At 41.0% G+C, this 17,336-nt stretch overlaps 1 protein-coding gene across 1 annotated transcript in view; it reads right to left on the reverse strand.

Annotated features, from left to right (window-relative positions):
• itgb8 (integrin, beta 8) overlaps positions 1–17,336 on the reverse strand; it is a 115,748-nt gene that overhangs the window by 63,293 nt on the left and 35,119 nt on the right. Inside the window, exon 9 of the mRNA XM_063043746.1 lies at positions 1,955–2,089. Coding sequence (XP_062899816.1) covers positions 1,955–2,089 — 135 coding nt within the window. The remainder of the gene's footprint in view (positions 1–1,954; positions 2,090–17,336) is intronic.

Raw genomic sequence — 17,336 nt, forward strand, 5'->3', positions numbered from 1 at the left:
AATTTATAGTTGTTTATTATTATGTACTGCTGCCACAAAACCACAAATTTCATGACATACGCCAGTGGTATTAAACCTGATTCTGACATTGGGAAGGGAAGAGGTGAATGGATGGGTGTTGCATCTTCCTCAGCAGTACAGGAAGTGCAGTATGACAGTAAGTGGTAGATTGCTACCCTCCTCTCCCCATTTTTTTGTGCACCAGTCTATTCTGGTGTGCATGTCCTTTGCTCATTCTCTCAGCCTTGCTGAAAAGAAAAGGGAAGGCCTGATAATCACTTATCCGTAATAGTAGGATTTTAAATGTGAAGGCAAAGTTTTTTAGCACCTGCTACACCTTTCTCTGCGGGTTCCAACCAAATCTGAAGAACTCCAGAGAGCACAAGGCTTTTTTATAACTGAGCGATAAACCAATTCCTATAAATAGTGCCAGTGACTTACTTCTTCATGCTTGTTGAACTGTGTGACATTAAGAGAGGTAATGAGCAGAAGAATGTATTCAAAAATAATAGCTGCAATAGAAAAATGCTGTCATATCCAAGTTTACATCACAAGCTGCCCAAGTTCATTTAGTGTCAAAGCTCTCACCACGCTGTTACCTGGAATTACTTGTGTCTTTGATAACGCCATCAATGAATTCACCGATGACACCACTGTGATTGGCAGATGAGGATGCGTACAGCAGTGACACTGATCATCTGGCCAAGTGGTAACGCAACAACAACATTGCCCTCAACATTAACAAGAGCAAAGAATTGATTGTAGACTTCAGGAAGGGAAGTTGGGAGAGCACGCACCAGTCTTGATTGAGCAGTCAGTGGTGGAAAGGGTGAGTGGTAAGTTTCCTGGGCATCGTCTGCTCAAAAGATCTATCCTGGATCCAACACATTGATGCTATCATGAAGATGCGCACCAGTGGCTGTACCTCATTAGGAGCTTGAGGAGATTTGGTATGTCACCGAAGGCTCCAGCAAAATTCTACAGATGTACTGTGGAGAGGATTCTGACTGGTTGTATCATCCTCTGGTACAGGATCAAAAGAAGTTGCAGAGGATTGTAGACTCAGACAACACAACCCTCCCCACTATCGAGTACAACTTCAAAAGCTGATGCCTCGATAATATGTAAGGCTCCTCACAATTTCTTCTCATTACTACCATTAGGGAGGAAGTACAGGAGCCTGAAGACCCACACTCAACTTTTTAGGCACAGTTTCTTCTCCTCTGCCATCAGATTTTTAAATGGTCAATGAAGCCTTCTTCTGCAATTGAATCCTCGATTTCTTCACTTGCAAATACCAGTCAGTTCAGATTGGCAACAATATTTCCTCCACGATCTCCATTAGCCCAGATGCACCACAAGTGGTGGCATAACAATAAACCTCTTACTCAATGTCAGGTAGACCAAGGAGCTGATTATTGACTTCAGGAGAAGGAAACCAGAAGTCCATGAGCCAGTCCTCATCAGAGGATCAGAGGTGGAGAGGGTCAACAACTTTAAATTCTTCAGTAGTGGTTAGCCCATCTCCATTCCTCCTGTAAAGCCTTGTTATTCCTCTTTTGCACTAATTATATCTACTTCTTTCTTTATTTTTATGTTTCTTATGTTGTGCACACAAAATAAGAAATTTCATGACATAAACCTGATGATAATTCAGATAAATGTGTATTTACTGGAAACAATTTTAGAACTTGCAACCACTTTCAACCGCTGCCAGGAAGTCAAACTCTTTTGCAGCATGAATATAAAGTGATCCAACAATAGTAAGTGTGCTCTTTCTGTGAAAAACATTGTATAGATTATGTAATCCAAGGAATATCAACTTGAACTAAATTTATAGAAAGTAGAGCAGGGGTTCCCAACCTGGTGCCCACGGATCCCCTGATTAATGGTATTCATCCATTGCATAAAAAAAGTTGGGAATCCCTGACGCAGAGATTCTTTTAAAACTTACTGTTTCATTAGGTTTCACATTTCTGCACTTATTTTGCCCTGTAACTGTGCTTCCATCAGGACAAATTGCAGTAATGTTCACATAAACCCCTCTGATGTGGTTGTCCACCTGCAGTTCTACTTCAGAAAGCAGTGCCTGTGTAAAAGGAGAACACATACATAAAAACAAATCATGCAATAAACTACTAACTCTAATTCTGTGGCTTTAACATAGTAAGAAATAATTCGACAGCGAGGGCTTAACAATACAATCAAATCGTTTTTACTTCACACAAGCAACAGAAATGACTTACATATCTGTAGTAAGTGTTTATTATTTCCAAGAAATCCATCCAAAATATTAAAATTCAATGCCTCTTTATATTTGATATGTGAAATGAATGCATTATTGTGTTCAGGTTTTTCCAAAGATCAGTTCAGAAAAGGTTTCAGTATAATTCAGGGATAGTTCTGGTCCAAAGCTTCAAATGCTAAAGGTCCATGTTGGAAATCAAGCAAATAACCAAACAGCTAACAAGCCTTCCCAGCATCACAGATGTAAACTTAACTCTTCGATTCCCAGACAAATCTAATATACCAAGTAGATAAAATCATATAAAAGGAAAAGTCCGAATAATATTTCAGCTCCTCAAGAACACCCTATCTGTACATAAACCTTACAATCTGAGTTTCCTGAAAGAAATAAATTTAAAAATTTAAATGCTGGCAAATAAAGAAATGTAACCATTTATTCTTCAACATTAATTAAGCTGAGCTTAAGATGGCAAAATACCTTAATTTCTCATTATTGGAAATAAGTAACAACTTCATTTCTCATTTTTAGAATAAATAGCAAAAAAGATTAGTTCTAAGGTTATATAATCAAAACTAGCAATAACAAGTTTATGTGTCATTCTGATCACTGTCCACCCACCTACTAATCTAAAATGTTGATCAGAGACATAAGAAATTCTGCAGATGCTGGAAATCCTGAATGCCAGACAAAATGCTGAAGGAACTCAGGAAGTCAGGCAGCATCTATGGAGGGGGATAAAGTCCTAGTGAAGGATCGCGGTCCGAAGTGTTGACTGTTTATTTCTCTCCGTAGTTGCTGCCTGACCTGTCGAGTTCCTCTAGAATTTGGTGTACATTGCTGATCCCAGCTATCTGAAATACAGGCTTACCCAGCTGCAAGCCTGCTTTGTTTTAGCTTTGTACATGTAACTGGAGCAGAGTACCTATACATCTTCCCACTGCTTGCCATCCTGATACAAATGAAGCTGCCCCTCAAACCGAAGCCCCTAACCTGGCATGCATGGCAACAGCTGAAAAATGTAGGTATCCTCATGAAGCCAGAACATCATATCTGGAGGCACAGTTAGTTTGGAGCACGAGTATTCAGTACCACAGCTAGATCCAATGCCTTTTGCTGCATTTCTAGTGGACAGCCATATTTGGTATTGCAGAGGCCCTTGCAGAGATATTTGTATTCTTGCTAGCCACTAAAAAGTTGCTGAAGACTGGAGGGTAGCTGACATTGATCCATTTTTAAGAAAGGCAGTAAGTCAAGCTGAGGAAAACTATAGGCCAGTCAACCAGATATCAGTGAGGGGAAGTTACTGGAGGGAATTCTGAGGGACAGTATCTACCAGCTATTGGATTGGCACAATCTGACTAAGAGTAAGCAAACTGGTGACTGGTGGTGTGCTGCAGGTTGAGGTACTGGGTCCTTTGTTATTTCTTATTAATGTAACAAGGCAAACGCACAAGGCTTGATCAGTAAGTATGCAGATGATACAAAATTGGGAGGTGTTGTTGATAATGAAGAAGGCTATCCTAGATTACAGAGGGACCTTAGTCAGTTAGGGAAGTGAGTCGAGAACTCACAAACAAGTTCCAATATAGAATAATATTGAGGTGAATCAAGCCAGAGTTGGACTTATACGATGAATGGTAGGGCATTGGAAAGTGCAACGGGACATGAAGACCTAGGATTCCAACCGTATAGTTCATTGAAATCAGCATTATAGGTGGACAGCACAGTGAAAAAGGCATTTAGCACTCTAGCCTTCATCAGTCAGGACTCTGAGTGTAGGAGTTGGGACATTTGGTGACAGCTGTAGAAGTCATTGGTGAGGCGGCACTTGAAGTCCCATGTATAATTCTGGTTATCCTGTTATAGGAAAGACGCAGTTAAACTGGAGACAGTGCAGAAAACATATACGAGGATGTTTCCAGGACTAGACGGCCTGAGTTATACAGAGGTTTGCCACGCTAGGTCATTATTCCTTAGAATGTAGGAGAATGACAGGCCATCTTATAGAAGGTGGGCAACTGCCTTTTCCCCAGGATAGCGGAGTCCAAAATAGGGGGCATAGTATTCTAACTCTAGAGGTGCTGTTCGTTTTGTATGCAGTTCATTTTGTACAAACATCACTCCATGTTCATAAGCTGTTTTTTTTCTTTACATCACTTCCAGAAGGGGCTCATTCAGATTTTGACTCGAAGCACACAAAGTAGAAAGACATCCATCCCCATCCCTCTTTACTTGCCCTTGGAATGGCAATATCTGTGAGTCTTAAGCTTTCTTAATATTGGTAAACATTTCGTAGATGTACTTTGATGGAAATATTATGTTCATCGTTTATCGTTATTAAGCCAGCGTCACGCCATGAGTTTGCTCTAATCCACGGCATAGCTATAGAATGCAGCATGTTTGTATTACCTTTTTAACACTGTTTGTGAGAATAATCAATAATATTAGTGTATTCGGGCACGAGGCGACTCTGGATTGAATCTAATACATCTTTTGCTTAATCTTCTGCACTTTCACAAAGTTTTCTCATTAAAAACCCTGATGAAACCTTTGGCTTGGGTCATCTTTGAGAAGGTGTTTAACTCCTTGCCTAGCTTTGTATGCAATGCAAAGTGAGGGCAGTAGACAAACAGTGGATTTAGGATGAGAGGGCAATGGTTTAAAATGGATCGGACGGGCAACCTTTTCACATTGAGTATATGGAATGAATTGCCAGAGGAGGCAGGTATAATAAAAAAGATCTTAACCATTACATACTATTCGGGTCAAATTTGACCCATTTTGACGTTTGACAGCAGTAAAAACACCCTAAATGCTATTTTTTTTAGCCAAAATTTGATGACTTTACCTAAAGTGACCCAAAATATGCAAAAATGAAAATACTTAAAAATTTACATCAAAGTTGCTGGTGAACGCAGCAGGCCAAGCAGCATCTATAGGAAGAGGTGCAGTCGACGTTTCAGGCCGAGACCCTTCGTCAGGACTAACTGAAGGAAGAGTGACTTCAGTTAGTCCTGACGAAGGGTCTCGGCCTGAAACATCGACTGCACCTCTTCCTATAGATGCTGCTTGGCCTGCTGCGTTCACCAGCAACTTTGATGTATGTTGCTTGAATTTCCAGCATCTGCAGAATTCCTGTTGTTTGCGTTAAATTATACTTAAAAATTTTATACTTTTGTACATGTGCTACAAATTTTTGTACATTGAGGTGTTCCAGGTCAAATTTGACCCGTATCTATTGAAATGGATTTTAGATCGCTGAAACATTAACTAAGGATTAATCACCCATTTATTAATGTCAGATAGGCTATTTATATGTTCTAAATAGATCTGTGGTTCAAAATTTGGTATAAACGCTTGTTATGAGGGGATTCTTGAGCCGGGTCAAAATTGACCCGGACCATGCTGTGAAGGTATGGAATATGAACAGGTTGGCTGGGTTAAAAATACATGGAAGGACAGGGATTAGAAGGATATGGGCCACATGCAGGAAATTAGGACTAGCTGAGGAGGCACTGTGGTCATAATGGACTCAGTGGGCCAAATAATCTCTATCCGTGCTACAAATGCTCTACGACACAAAATATTAACCATTCATTTTTCCACTGATGCCATCTCAGCTGCTGTCATTCTTTCCTTAATTATGCTTTTAGTTAACATTCCATTTGTAAGTTTAATGACAAAAGAATCAAAAGGAGCATGCGTATTTAAAAAACATATTTATATATACAGCTTCTGAGAGTCCTGGAAGCAGATTCAATCTAAATCTTCAAAAGAATAAACTAGATAAAGAGGTGAGAGGGGAAGATGGAACATGCATAATGGATTGAACAGCTTCCTTCAGTGATGCATGAATTTATGTATTCAAGATTACTTCAAAAGTGGAAGTAACTTTCCGCCACAAAATCCATTGAGTTCCAATCACAGTAGATGATAAGGTGGTCATTCAGCAATTTGTTCAATTGAAGCATGGTCAAATTTAAATGCACCAAAGGTTTCTTTTTCCAAAATCTTTGCTATTCAATGCTTGTTGCAATGATGAAATCAGTGAATGAAGAATATTCTGTTCAGACTCAGAAAAATAGGAGAGTGCCCTATAATTCTTTCAATTGCTTCACAAAATTAAGAGTATTTTTCCAACTTTAACATGGCATTTCAAAGTACAAAAATATAATCAATTGTACATTCATTTTTAATAGAATATGTACTAAAAAGAAATGGTGATGTAACTAGTTAGGGAGCATGACCATCCTAGATGTGCCCTTAGATCTCATCATAACCTAAATTGTAATCCGAGTATGTGTGTAATCTAAATACAGATCTGATTCTGGCTGAGGCACAGGCCTGAAGGAGGGTTGTGCAAATATAAATGGAAAAGAAAGTAATACCCACTAAAAACAACTTTCCTATTGACTACTTCTAAGCCTGTACTGATAAGGCCACGTTAAAACTGGGAAAATGCTTTAAGCTTGTGAAAACACAAGCATTGATAATTTTCTAAAAGTTCTTGTAATTTCACCAGAAGTCAGTGCAATAGCCTACTTTGAGGTGACCACTAAGCTTAGTTACTAAATTTAGCATGAGAATTTTGAGTTTACACCTACTAACTGTTGTGTTTACTATTATTATGCCTAATTACACATAGTACTTCGGTGCAACTAGCTGAACTATACTGAATTGAGATCCCTTAACTTCAAGCGACACCTACACAGAAAGTAATATTTATCTGATTTCAAAATATATATTAATTCGCAATTGTTCTTGCATGAACCTTAAAAATTGTACCAAATGTATCATGGCACTGCCAAAACTCAACTATTCGCTTCCTTAATCTAATTAGATCCAAATCAAAATAGTCAGATTGAAAGTAATGGAAATAAGGGAAATATTTTCTAACAATCCTATTGTATTCCTTACAAAATATCCCACAGAAATATATAGCCAATGAAGTACTTTGTTTTTGAAGGTGAAATGCAGGAAAGGTGATGTTACTTTTGCACAGCCAGCTTCCACAGACAATAATGTGATGAACACTGAATAATCTGTTTACAGTCAATTGATTGAGAAGGAGTTAGGAAAAATGTGGATGCCTACCCTATACTTGTTCAAAATAAAGCTCTGGTCCTTTGCAGCGACCAGCTTAATAAAAATAAACACAGAACCTTCGACAGTGTTATGTCAGGCAAGATTTTTGGGCATCCATATCTATAATAGAGCTTTAGACAAACACTTCTTAATAATCTGTAACTAATGTCTTAAAATAATGGAGAGAAGAATTTAGTATCTTCTCTGCATTATTTTAAGCTTTCGAAAGAAAAACAAATTTTGCTTTCCATTTCGTGACAAATTGGCAACAAATCAACCCATAGCCAAGTTCTAGAAACAAAAAATTTGATAATTATCTGTATTATTGGTTTGATCAATACAAGCTGTCAGTACACAGAGTTCCGTGGAGACCCCACTGATAAAGTAAACATGAACTTACTTTCTAAACTTTGGGAGATATTTTTTCTTTGAACATCACAGTAAACTGCATGGGTACTGTCAATAAACCTGTGTAACTCGAGTTCCGAAAATAATTATTAGAAACCTTATTACATTTTTAATTTCCAGTTTGATTCTGTAATGTTAACTCATTTCTTAAAGTGAAAGGATTTTGACTAACTATTTGCATTGCTTCATGAGCTTAGCATGAGAACCATTTTATGCTGTAAAGGATCATAAAATCAGCTCTGGGGCAAAACATATAAATTGTTATTTGTGGACGGAGAAAACTGAAATGCTTCATTAGGTATTAAATGGTAGTAGAGATCTACCAGATGTGTTTATGTAGATTTGTTTGGATGAATAGGAGCAGCCACTGGAACTGTCCGCTTTAAATCCTGACCGGCACCAAGATAAACACTGGTGAGAATATCTCCTCCTGATGATTAAAAGCCACATCCTCTCAGCTGATTAAATGTCACTGCTCAATGTTGAACACAACACAGAGCAGAGGTCACCAAAGGCAGAGGAGCTACAAAGAGTACTGTTCCTCTGAATGAGCTGCCATCGTCCTGAAGGACATACCTCCAAGGCAGGAGAAAAAAAGGAGACAAATTTATGGGAAGCATACTGCAGAACATAGAGCAGTTTAGCACAGTACAGGCCCTTCGGCCCACAATGTTGTACCAAACTTTTAATCTAATCCAACAGTAAACTAATGTTGCCCTTCTGTGTAGCCCTCCATTTTTTTTCATCCATGTGCCTATCTAAAAGTTCCTTAAATGTCTGTAATGTATTTGCCTCCAACATAACTCCTGGCAGTGTGATCCATGAACACATCATTTGCATTTAAAAAACCCTACTTCTGACATCCTCACTATACCTTTCTCCAATCATTTAAAACAGGAGTTGGGATAGGAACCAGGACTGAGGATGAAGCAGCTGGTACACGTGTCAGTGCAGTGTGTAGTGAAATTGTAAGGATGAACAGGCATATGATAGGGCAAATTTTCAGTCAGTGTGATGAGTTCAAGGGTAACATAGAGGCAAAATCAAAATCTGTGAAGAATAGAGGAATTAAGGTGTTATATTTAAATACACACAGTATACAGAATAAGGTAAATGATCTTATAGCGCAGTAACAGATTGGCAGGCATGACGGTGCGGGCATCACTAACTGAGTTGTGGCTGAATGAAGATCAAAGTTGGGAGCTTAAAATCTAAGCATACACTTTGCACTCAAAGGACAAGGAGATAGGCAAATGGGGTGGGGCGTCTCTGTTGGCAAAAGAATGAAATCAAATCCTTGGAAAGAAGTCACAGGATCAGAAGATGCAGAATCCTTGTGGGTATAGTTAAGAAACTGCAAACCTAAAAAGACCCTGATGTGAGTTATACACAGGCCCTCAAACAGTAGCCAGGATGTGGGATGCAAATTTCAGAGGGAAATAGAAAGGCATGTAAAAGTGTCAATGTTATAGTAGTCATGAAGGATTTCAGTATGCAGGTAGATTGGTAGATCAGGCTGGTGCTGGATTCCAAGAGAGGGGATTTGTAGAATGCCTATGAGATACACATTTTGAGAGGGAGAAGGTAAAGTCAGATATATCAGTATTACAGTGGAGTAAAGGGAATGACAGAGGCATGAGAAAGGAGCTGGCTAAAATTGATTGGAATGGAAACACTAGCAGGGATAGTGGCAGAACAGTAATGGCTGGATTTTCTGGGGGCAAATTGGGAGTTGCAGGATAGATACATCCCAGAGATAAAGAAATATTCTCAAAGGAGGATGACACAACTCTGGCTGACAAGGGATCAGATACAACATAAATGGAAAAGACAGCATTAAAGGAAAAGACAGGGCATGTAATATAGCAAAAATTCGCGGGAAGTTAGAGGAATGGGAAGAAGCTTTTAAAAACGAACAGAAGGTAACCCAAAAAAAAATGTGGACAAAAGATGAAACAGGAAGGTAAGCTACCTAATAATATCAAAGAGCATACCAAAGATTTTTCAATTTTATGTAAAGAGTTAATGAGAGTTGAGAGTGGGTATTGAACCCCTGGAAAATAACCCCGGTGCTCCTACTGTGGCCTCCTGTATATCGGTGAGACCTGATGTAGATTGAGAGTGCACTTCACTGAGCACCACCAGAAAAAGCAGGATCTCCCAGTGGCCAACTATTTTCATTCCACGTCCCATTCCCATTCCAACATGTCAGTCTATGGCCTCCTCTACTGTTGTGACGAGGCCACACTCAGTTTGAAGGAGCAACACCTTGTATTCCATCTCCTGACTTTCTGAATGAGCCCCCTGTGGGGAACCTTCTGGAATGCCTTACTAAATACAGATACATCTCATCGATTGCTCTGCCTAGATCAATTTGTTTATTACTTCCTTAAAGAATTCAGGCAGCTTGTAAGGCACAAGCCATCCCTCACAATTGTAATCAGAAAATGCTTCCACTAAAGTTCGTAAAACCTTCCACTAAATTCTCTAAGACCTCTCCAATTGTTTGCCCACCAGTGACATGACTCATTAGTCTATAATGACCAGAAATATCCCTATAACCTTTCTTGAACAAAGGAATAACTTTTGCCAATTTCCAATCTCCCGGTGGTACCTCTATGCCAGGTGAAGTCTCAATAATTATCACCAAAGGTGCAGTCTCTTCTCATCGTAACAAAAAGTATATTCTGTCTAGCTCCATCTATCCTAATATTTTTCAGAAGTTCCAGCACATCCACTTTCTTAACATTAATATATTGCAGCATATCAGCCCTTGTCAAGGTTCATCTCACAGATGAACACTGAATATACATTAAGGACCTCCCCTATCTCCTCTGACTCCAGTCACGTTTCATATCTTCTCCCTAAATCAGTCATACCATCACTCTAGTCGCCCTCCTGTTCTTCACATATGTGTAGAATGCCTTGGGGTTTTCCCTCAATCCTACTCAAAGCCCTCGTAATTCTTCAAAGACCCTCTCGAGCTCCTAAACACAAAATAATCTGCAGATGCTGGGGTCAAAACAACACTCACAACACACTAGAGGAACTCAGCAGGTCGGGCAGCATCCGTGGAAAAGATCAGTCGACGTTTCGGGCCGGAACCCTTCGTCGGGACTGTAGAGGGAAGGGGAAGAGGCCCTATAAAGAAGGTGGGGGGGAGGGTGGGAAGGAGAAGGCTGGTAGGTTCCAGGTGAAAAACCAGTAAGGAGAAAGATAAAGGGGTGGGGGAGGGGAGGCAGGGAGGTGATAGGCAGGAAAGGTGAAAAAAGAATAGGGGAAAACACAATTGGTAGTAGAAGGAGGCAGAATCATGAGGGAGGTGATAGGCAGCTGGGGGAGGGGGCAGAGTGACATAGGGATAGAGGAAGGGAGGGGGAGGGAATTACCGGAAGTTGGAGAATTCTATGGTCACACCAAGGGGCTGGAGACTACCTGGACGGTATATGAGGTGTTGCTCCTCCAACTTGAGTTTAGCCTCATCATGGCAGTAGAGGAGGCCATGTATGGACATATCTGAATGGGAGTGGGAAGCAGAGTTGAAGTGGGTGGCTACTGGGAGATCCTGTCTGTTGTGGCAGATGGAGCGGAGGTGCTCGACGAAGCGGTCCCCCAATCTACATCGGGTTTCACTGTTGGGGTCATCTATTGCATCCGGTGCTCCCGGTGCGGCCTCCTCTGCATCGGTGAAACCCTTCCTTCAGTTAGTCCTGACGAAGGGTCTCGGCCTGAAACGTCGACTGTACCTCTTCCTAGAGATGCTGCCTGGCCTGCTGTGTTCACCAGCAACTTTGATGTGCGTTCCTTCACTTTACCATCTTTTCCTTGCCTCAGTGGGACAAACCTATCCAGAACACCATGCACGTGCTCTCTAAACAATCTCCACATTTCCCATCTGCATTACCCAGAGTATCTTTTCCAAACCTGCGCTCCCAAGTTCCCACATAATAGCATCATAATACATTTTCTCCCCAATTAAATACAGCTATTTATAAATAGCAGTATACTATAAATATCCATGTCATCATATATTCCCTGTCCAAGGTTATGGTAAAGGTCAAGGAGTTATGGTCAATATCTCTGAGTTCCTCATCCACTGACAGATCAGACACCTTATCTGGTTCATTGCCTAGTACTAGATCCAGTTTGGCCTCTCCTTCAGTTGCCCTGTCAGCATATTGAGTCAGAAAACCTTCCTGGATATGCCTAACAAATTCTGCCTCATCTAAACCTTTTGCATTAAGGAGACGCCAATCAATACTGGGAAAGTTGTAGCCACCCATGACAATAGCCCGATTATTTTTGCACCGTTCCAAAATCTGCATCCTAATCTAATCTACAGTGTCTCTGTTGCTGTTGGGCAGGTCTATGTAATTCTCCCACACAAGGATTGCTCCCTTCCTGTTTCTGACTTCCACCCACACTGACCCAGTGGACAACTCCTTCATGACATCCTCCCTTTCTGCAGCTGTGATACTGTCTCCGATTATCACTGCCACTACTCCACTTCCTTTCCTGTCCCTTTTGAAATATCTGAACTATGGAACATCCAGCAGATATTGCTGCCCTTCTGACAGCCAAGTCTCAGATGGCCACAACTTCGTAGTCCCATGTACTGATCCATGCTCTATTTTCATTACGTTTGCTCCTGATACTTTTCACATTAAAGTAGACATATTTCAACCCATCAAGTGAATGCAATTACATCCTATCCAATGCCTATCCTTCCTCACAGTCTTTCTATATGCTGCATCTAACTTGGCAACAACTTCTCCATTCTCTGACTTGTGCTCCTGTCCACTGCCTACATATTTTGAACCCTTCTAAACAGCTCTAAAAAACCAGCCTGCAAGGAGATTAGTCCCCCTCAAGTTCAGATTTAACCCATCACTTTTGTACAGGTCATAAGCTTCCCCAGAAGAGATGCCAATGATTCACAAATCTGAAATCCTGCTCCCAGCACCAGTTCTTCAGCCACACATTCACCTGGCATGTCATCCTAATCTTATCGTCACTGGCCATGGCACAAGCAGATCCTGCTTTTCAGCTTCTTACCTAGACCCCTATATTCGCTCTTCAGGACCTCGAAACTGTTAGATAGGGTGATGGATGATGGAAAAATGGAGGGATATGTGGGAGGGAAGGCTTAGATTGGTCTTAGAGTAGGTTAAAAGACTGGCAAAACATCATGGGGTGAAGGGCCAGTACTGTGCTATAATTTTCTTCCCACTTAGAAAATAGCCTATATATTATTCTTTCTACCAAACTGCATGACCATACACTTCCCTACGTTATGTTACATTTGCCACTTTGCTGCCCATTCTCCCAAACTGTTCAAGTCCTTCTGCAGACTCCCTGCTTCCTCAACACTTCCTGCCCCTCCACCTATCTTTCTATCATATGTAAACTTGGTCACAAAGCCATTAATTCTGTCCTCCAAATCACAGACATGTAACATGAAAAGAAACCGTCCAAGTAACAATCCCTACAGAACACCTTGTCACCAGCAGCCAACCAGAATAACCCCCTTCAGCAATAGACTCTAACATCTTCCCAACCACTGAAGTTAGGCTAACAAGCCTACAATTTCCTTCCTTCTGCCTTCCTCTCTTCTTAAAATGTATACAGGTGTCCCCAGCTTTTTGAACATTCGCTTTACGAAACCTCACTGTTACGATAGACCTAAATTAGTTCCCTGTTTTTGCTAACAGAAGGTGTTTTCACTGTTACGAAAAAAAGCAGCGCACGGAAAAAGCAGCGTGCCGCGCGCCCCAAGCAACCGCTCCTCCCCTGGACTCTCGCCGGCATTGTTTAAACACGTGCCTGTGATGAATTCTATGGTATCGGAAAAACCTAGAAGAGCTCGTAAGGGTGTTACACTTAGCGTAAAACTAGACATAATTAAGCGCTTTGACCGTGGTGAACGAAGTAAGGACAAAGTGAGTCTGGCTTGTGGAAGTTGGCGAAGATGATGTTGAAGAGATTTTAGCATCCCATGACCAACAACTGATAGATGAAGAGCTGATGCAATTGGAAGACGAAAGGATAACAATCGAAACCGAATGAGTAATGATAAAGTACAGTTTTAATTTTGAAAGGGTATGTCGGTTTAGGGGATATTTTCAGGATGGTTTGAGTTCTTACAAAGAATTGTATGATCTAAAAATGCGCGACGCTAAGCAGTCAAGCAAGCCTTCCACATCTGCCACAGCAGACGACGAACCTCGACCTTCGACATCGAGGCAGGCAGAGATAGAAGAAGATGACCTTGCCTGCCCTAATGGAAACAGGCGACGATGAGATGACACCCCAGTGTCCCACCACCCCAACTCCTAGGCTGTGGACAGATACCGATTCGCGGAGATTGCAACAGTAGCCGGGAGGCACACAGCACATCTTTAAGAAAAAAGCCAAAATAAACATGCTAATTAATTAGGTGCTGCCAGGCAGGTAATTGTCGGCTCAGATCAGAGGCGATGCAATCGGCAATCGCCTCTGATCTGGGTCGACCTTTACGTGCCGGGCGGCACTTAATTAATTAGCTTGTTTATTTTGGCATTTTTCTTAAAGATGTACTGTGTGCCTCCCGGCTACCGCTGGACCCCTGCATGCTTCATGGATCGGTATTGGTTTGCTGCCCGGAGGGTGGGTACCACTGCACCACCCCAACCTCCGACAACTGAGCCTAACACACCATCATCAGTGTGCTCTGCGCTGTCTTCCCGATTCCCGTAAGTGATACTACACTGTACATACATTATTTCTACTTCATATCGGCTGTGTATTTTTACGTGTTATTTGGTATGATTTGGCAGCTTTCATAGCTTAAAGGTTACTGGAGAGCACTAGCGCCGCGTTTTTGCCCAGAGCACTTGCATGAGATTTTCGCTACGGAGAACAGTGCAGGCAATGATTGTGGGAAAGTATTTCTACTTTATATAGGCCGTGTGTTTATCATATCATTCCTGCTTTTACTATATGTTGCCGTTATTTTAGGTTTTATGTTGTATTTGGCATGATTTGGTAGGTTATTTTTGGGTCTGCGAACGCTCACAAAATTTTCCCATATAAATAAATGGTAATTGCTTCTTCACTTTACGACATTCCGGCTTATGAACCGTTTCATAGGAACGCTCTACCTTCGGATGGCGGGGGAAACCTGTAGTGACATTTGCAATTGTCCAGTCCTCCAGGACCATTTGAGAATCTAGTGATATTTGAAAGACCATTCTTAATGCCTCCACAATCCCTTCAGCTACCTCTTTCAGAACCCTAAGGTGTGGTCCATCTGGTCCAGGTGACATATCTACCCTCAGATTTTTCAGCTTCCCACGCACCTTCTCCTTATTCTTATCAACTAAACTCATAGCTGCCCCCTGTCCCTCTCAAATTTCTGGTATACTGCTAGTGTCTCCCACAGTGATGACTGGTGAAAAATACTTCAGTTCATCCCAAATTTCTTTGCCCCCATTACTACCTCTCCAATGTCAATTTCCAACTGTCCAATATCCACTCTCACCTCTCCTTCACTCTTTATATATCTGAAACGAACTTTTGGTATCCTCTGATATTATTCGCTAACTTTCCTTCATGGTTCATCTTTCCTATCCACATATTTTTTTTTACTTGCCTTCTGTTGATTTTTTAAAAAACTTTCCAATCCTCTAACTTACCATATGCCCTTTATTTTGCTTTGATGCTGTCATTGTCTTCTCTTGTCAGCCACAGTTGCCTCATTCTCCCTTTATAGTATGATGCTTTAATCTTTGGGATATATCTTTGCTGTGCCTTCTGATTTGCTTCCAGAAACTCCAGCCATCATTTGCTGTTCTGCCATCATTTCTGCTAGTGTCCCCCTCCCATCAACTTTGGCCAGCTCCTCTTTCAAGCCTCTGTAATTTGCTTTAGTTCACCTGAATACTGATAGATCTGTCTTTATCTTTTCCCTTTCAAACAGCAGGGTGAATTCTATCACAGTATGATCACTCTCCTATGGGTTCCTTTACCTTAAGCTCACTAATCAAATATGGTTCATTACATAACACCCAATCCAGAATTGCCTTTCCCCAAGGGGACTCAACCAAAGCTGCTCTAAAAAGCCATCTTACTGGCATTCTATAAATTCTCTTTCTTGAGATCCAGCACCAACCAGATTTTTCAAATGCAACACATACAAAATGCTGGAGAAACTCAGTACATCAGGCAGCATCTATGGAAATGAATAAACAGTCGATGTTTCAGGCTGAGACCCTTCTTCATTTTGTGTGTGTTGCTTAGGATTTCCAGCATCTGCAGAATTTCATGTGTTTCTGATTTTCCCCAATGTGCATACATATTGAACTACTCCATGACAGTTGTAACATTCCCCTTATTACGTGACTTTTCTATTTGCCATTGAAATTTATATCCCACATCTTGTCTACTGTTTGGATGCCTGTATATAACTCCCAACAGGGACTTCTTACACTTGCAGTTTCTTAACTCTACCCACAAGGATTCTACATCTTCCAATCCTGTGTCACCTCTTTCTAAGCATTTGATTTTATTTTTTTTTTACCAAGAGCCACTCCACCCTCTCTGCTTTAGATGTTAAGCTCCCAACTGTGATCTTTCAGCCACAATGTCATACATGCCAATCTCAAACCGGCATGTGACGTGAAATTTGTTAACTTAGCAGCAGTTCAATGCAATACATAATGTAGAAGAGAAAACAAAATAACAAAAATAACAATAATAAATAAGTAAATCCATTACAGTATAGGTACAAGTTTCCCCCGCCATCCGAACGTAGAGCGTTCCTATGAAACGGTTCATAAGCCGAAATGTCGTAAAGCGAAGCAGCAATTACCATTTATTCATATGGGAAAATTTTGTAAGCATTCACAGACCCAAAAATAACCTACCAAATCATGCCAAATAACACATAAAACCTAAAATAACAGTAACATATCGTAAAAGCAGCAATGATATGATAAATACACAGTCTATATAAAGTAGAAATACTTTTCCACAATCATTACTGAAATGTTCTCTGGAGCGAAAATCTCACGCAAGCGCTGTTGACAAAAATACGGTGCACGCGCTCTCCAGTAATCTTTAAACTATGAAGCTGCCAAATCATACCAAATAACATGTAAAAATACACAGCCGATATAAAGTAGAAATAATGTATGTACAGTGAAGTATCACTAACCGGAATTGGTTCAGCGCCAAGCACACTGATGATGGTGTGTTAGGCTGAGTCGGAGTTTGGGTGGTGCAGTGGCCCCCACCCTCCAGGCCGCCGAGTGATACATTGCCGCGAAGCACGCAGGGGTCCAGCAGTAGCCGGGATGCACCCAGCTCATCTTTAAGAGAAAAGCCGAAATACACATGCTAATTAATTATGTGCTGCCCGACACATAATTGTCGGCCCAGATCAGTGCCGATTGCCAATTGCTGCATTCTCCACAAATCGGTACAGTATCTGTCTGGGGCCAGGTGTTGGTGTGGTGGCACACTTCCTCAGTTTCATTACACAATGCATCAACATGCATACAGGTTGTCCCATCCTCAGCCCTATCACTCCATTTCCCATCCCAAGCCAAATTAGTCT

Source organism: Mobula hypostoma, chromosome 3 (assembly GCF_963921235.1).
Source record: "Mobula hypostoma chromosome 3, sMobHyp1.1, whole genome shotgun sequence".
In the NCBI taxonomy this organism is placed as follows: domain Eukaryota; kingdom Metazoa; phylum Chordata; class Chondrichthyes; order Myliobatiformes; family Myliobatidae; genus Mobula; species Mobula hypostoma.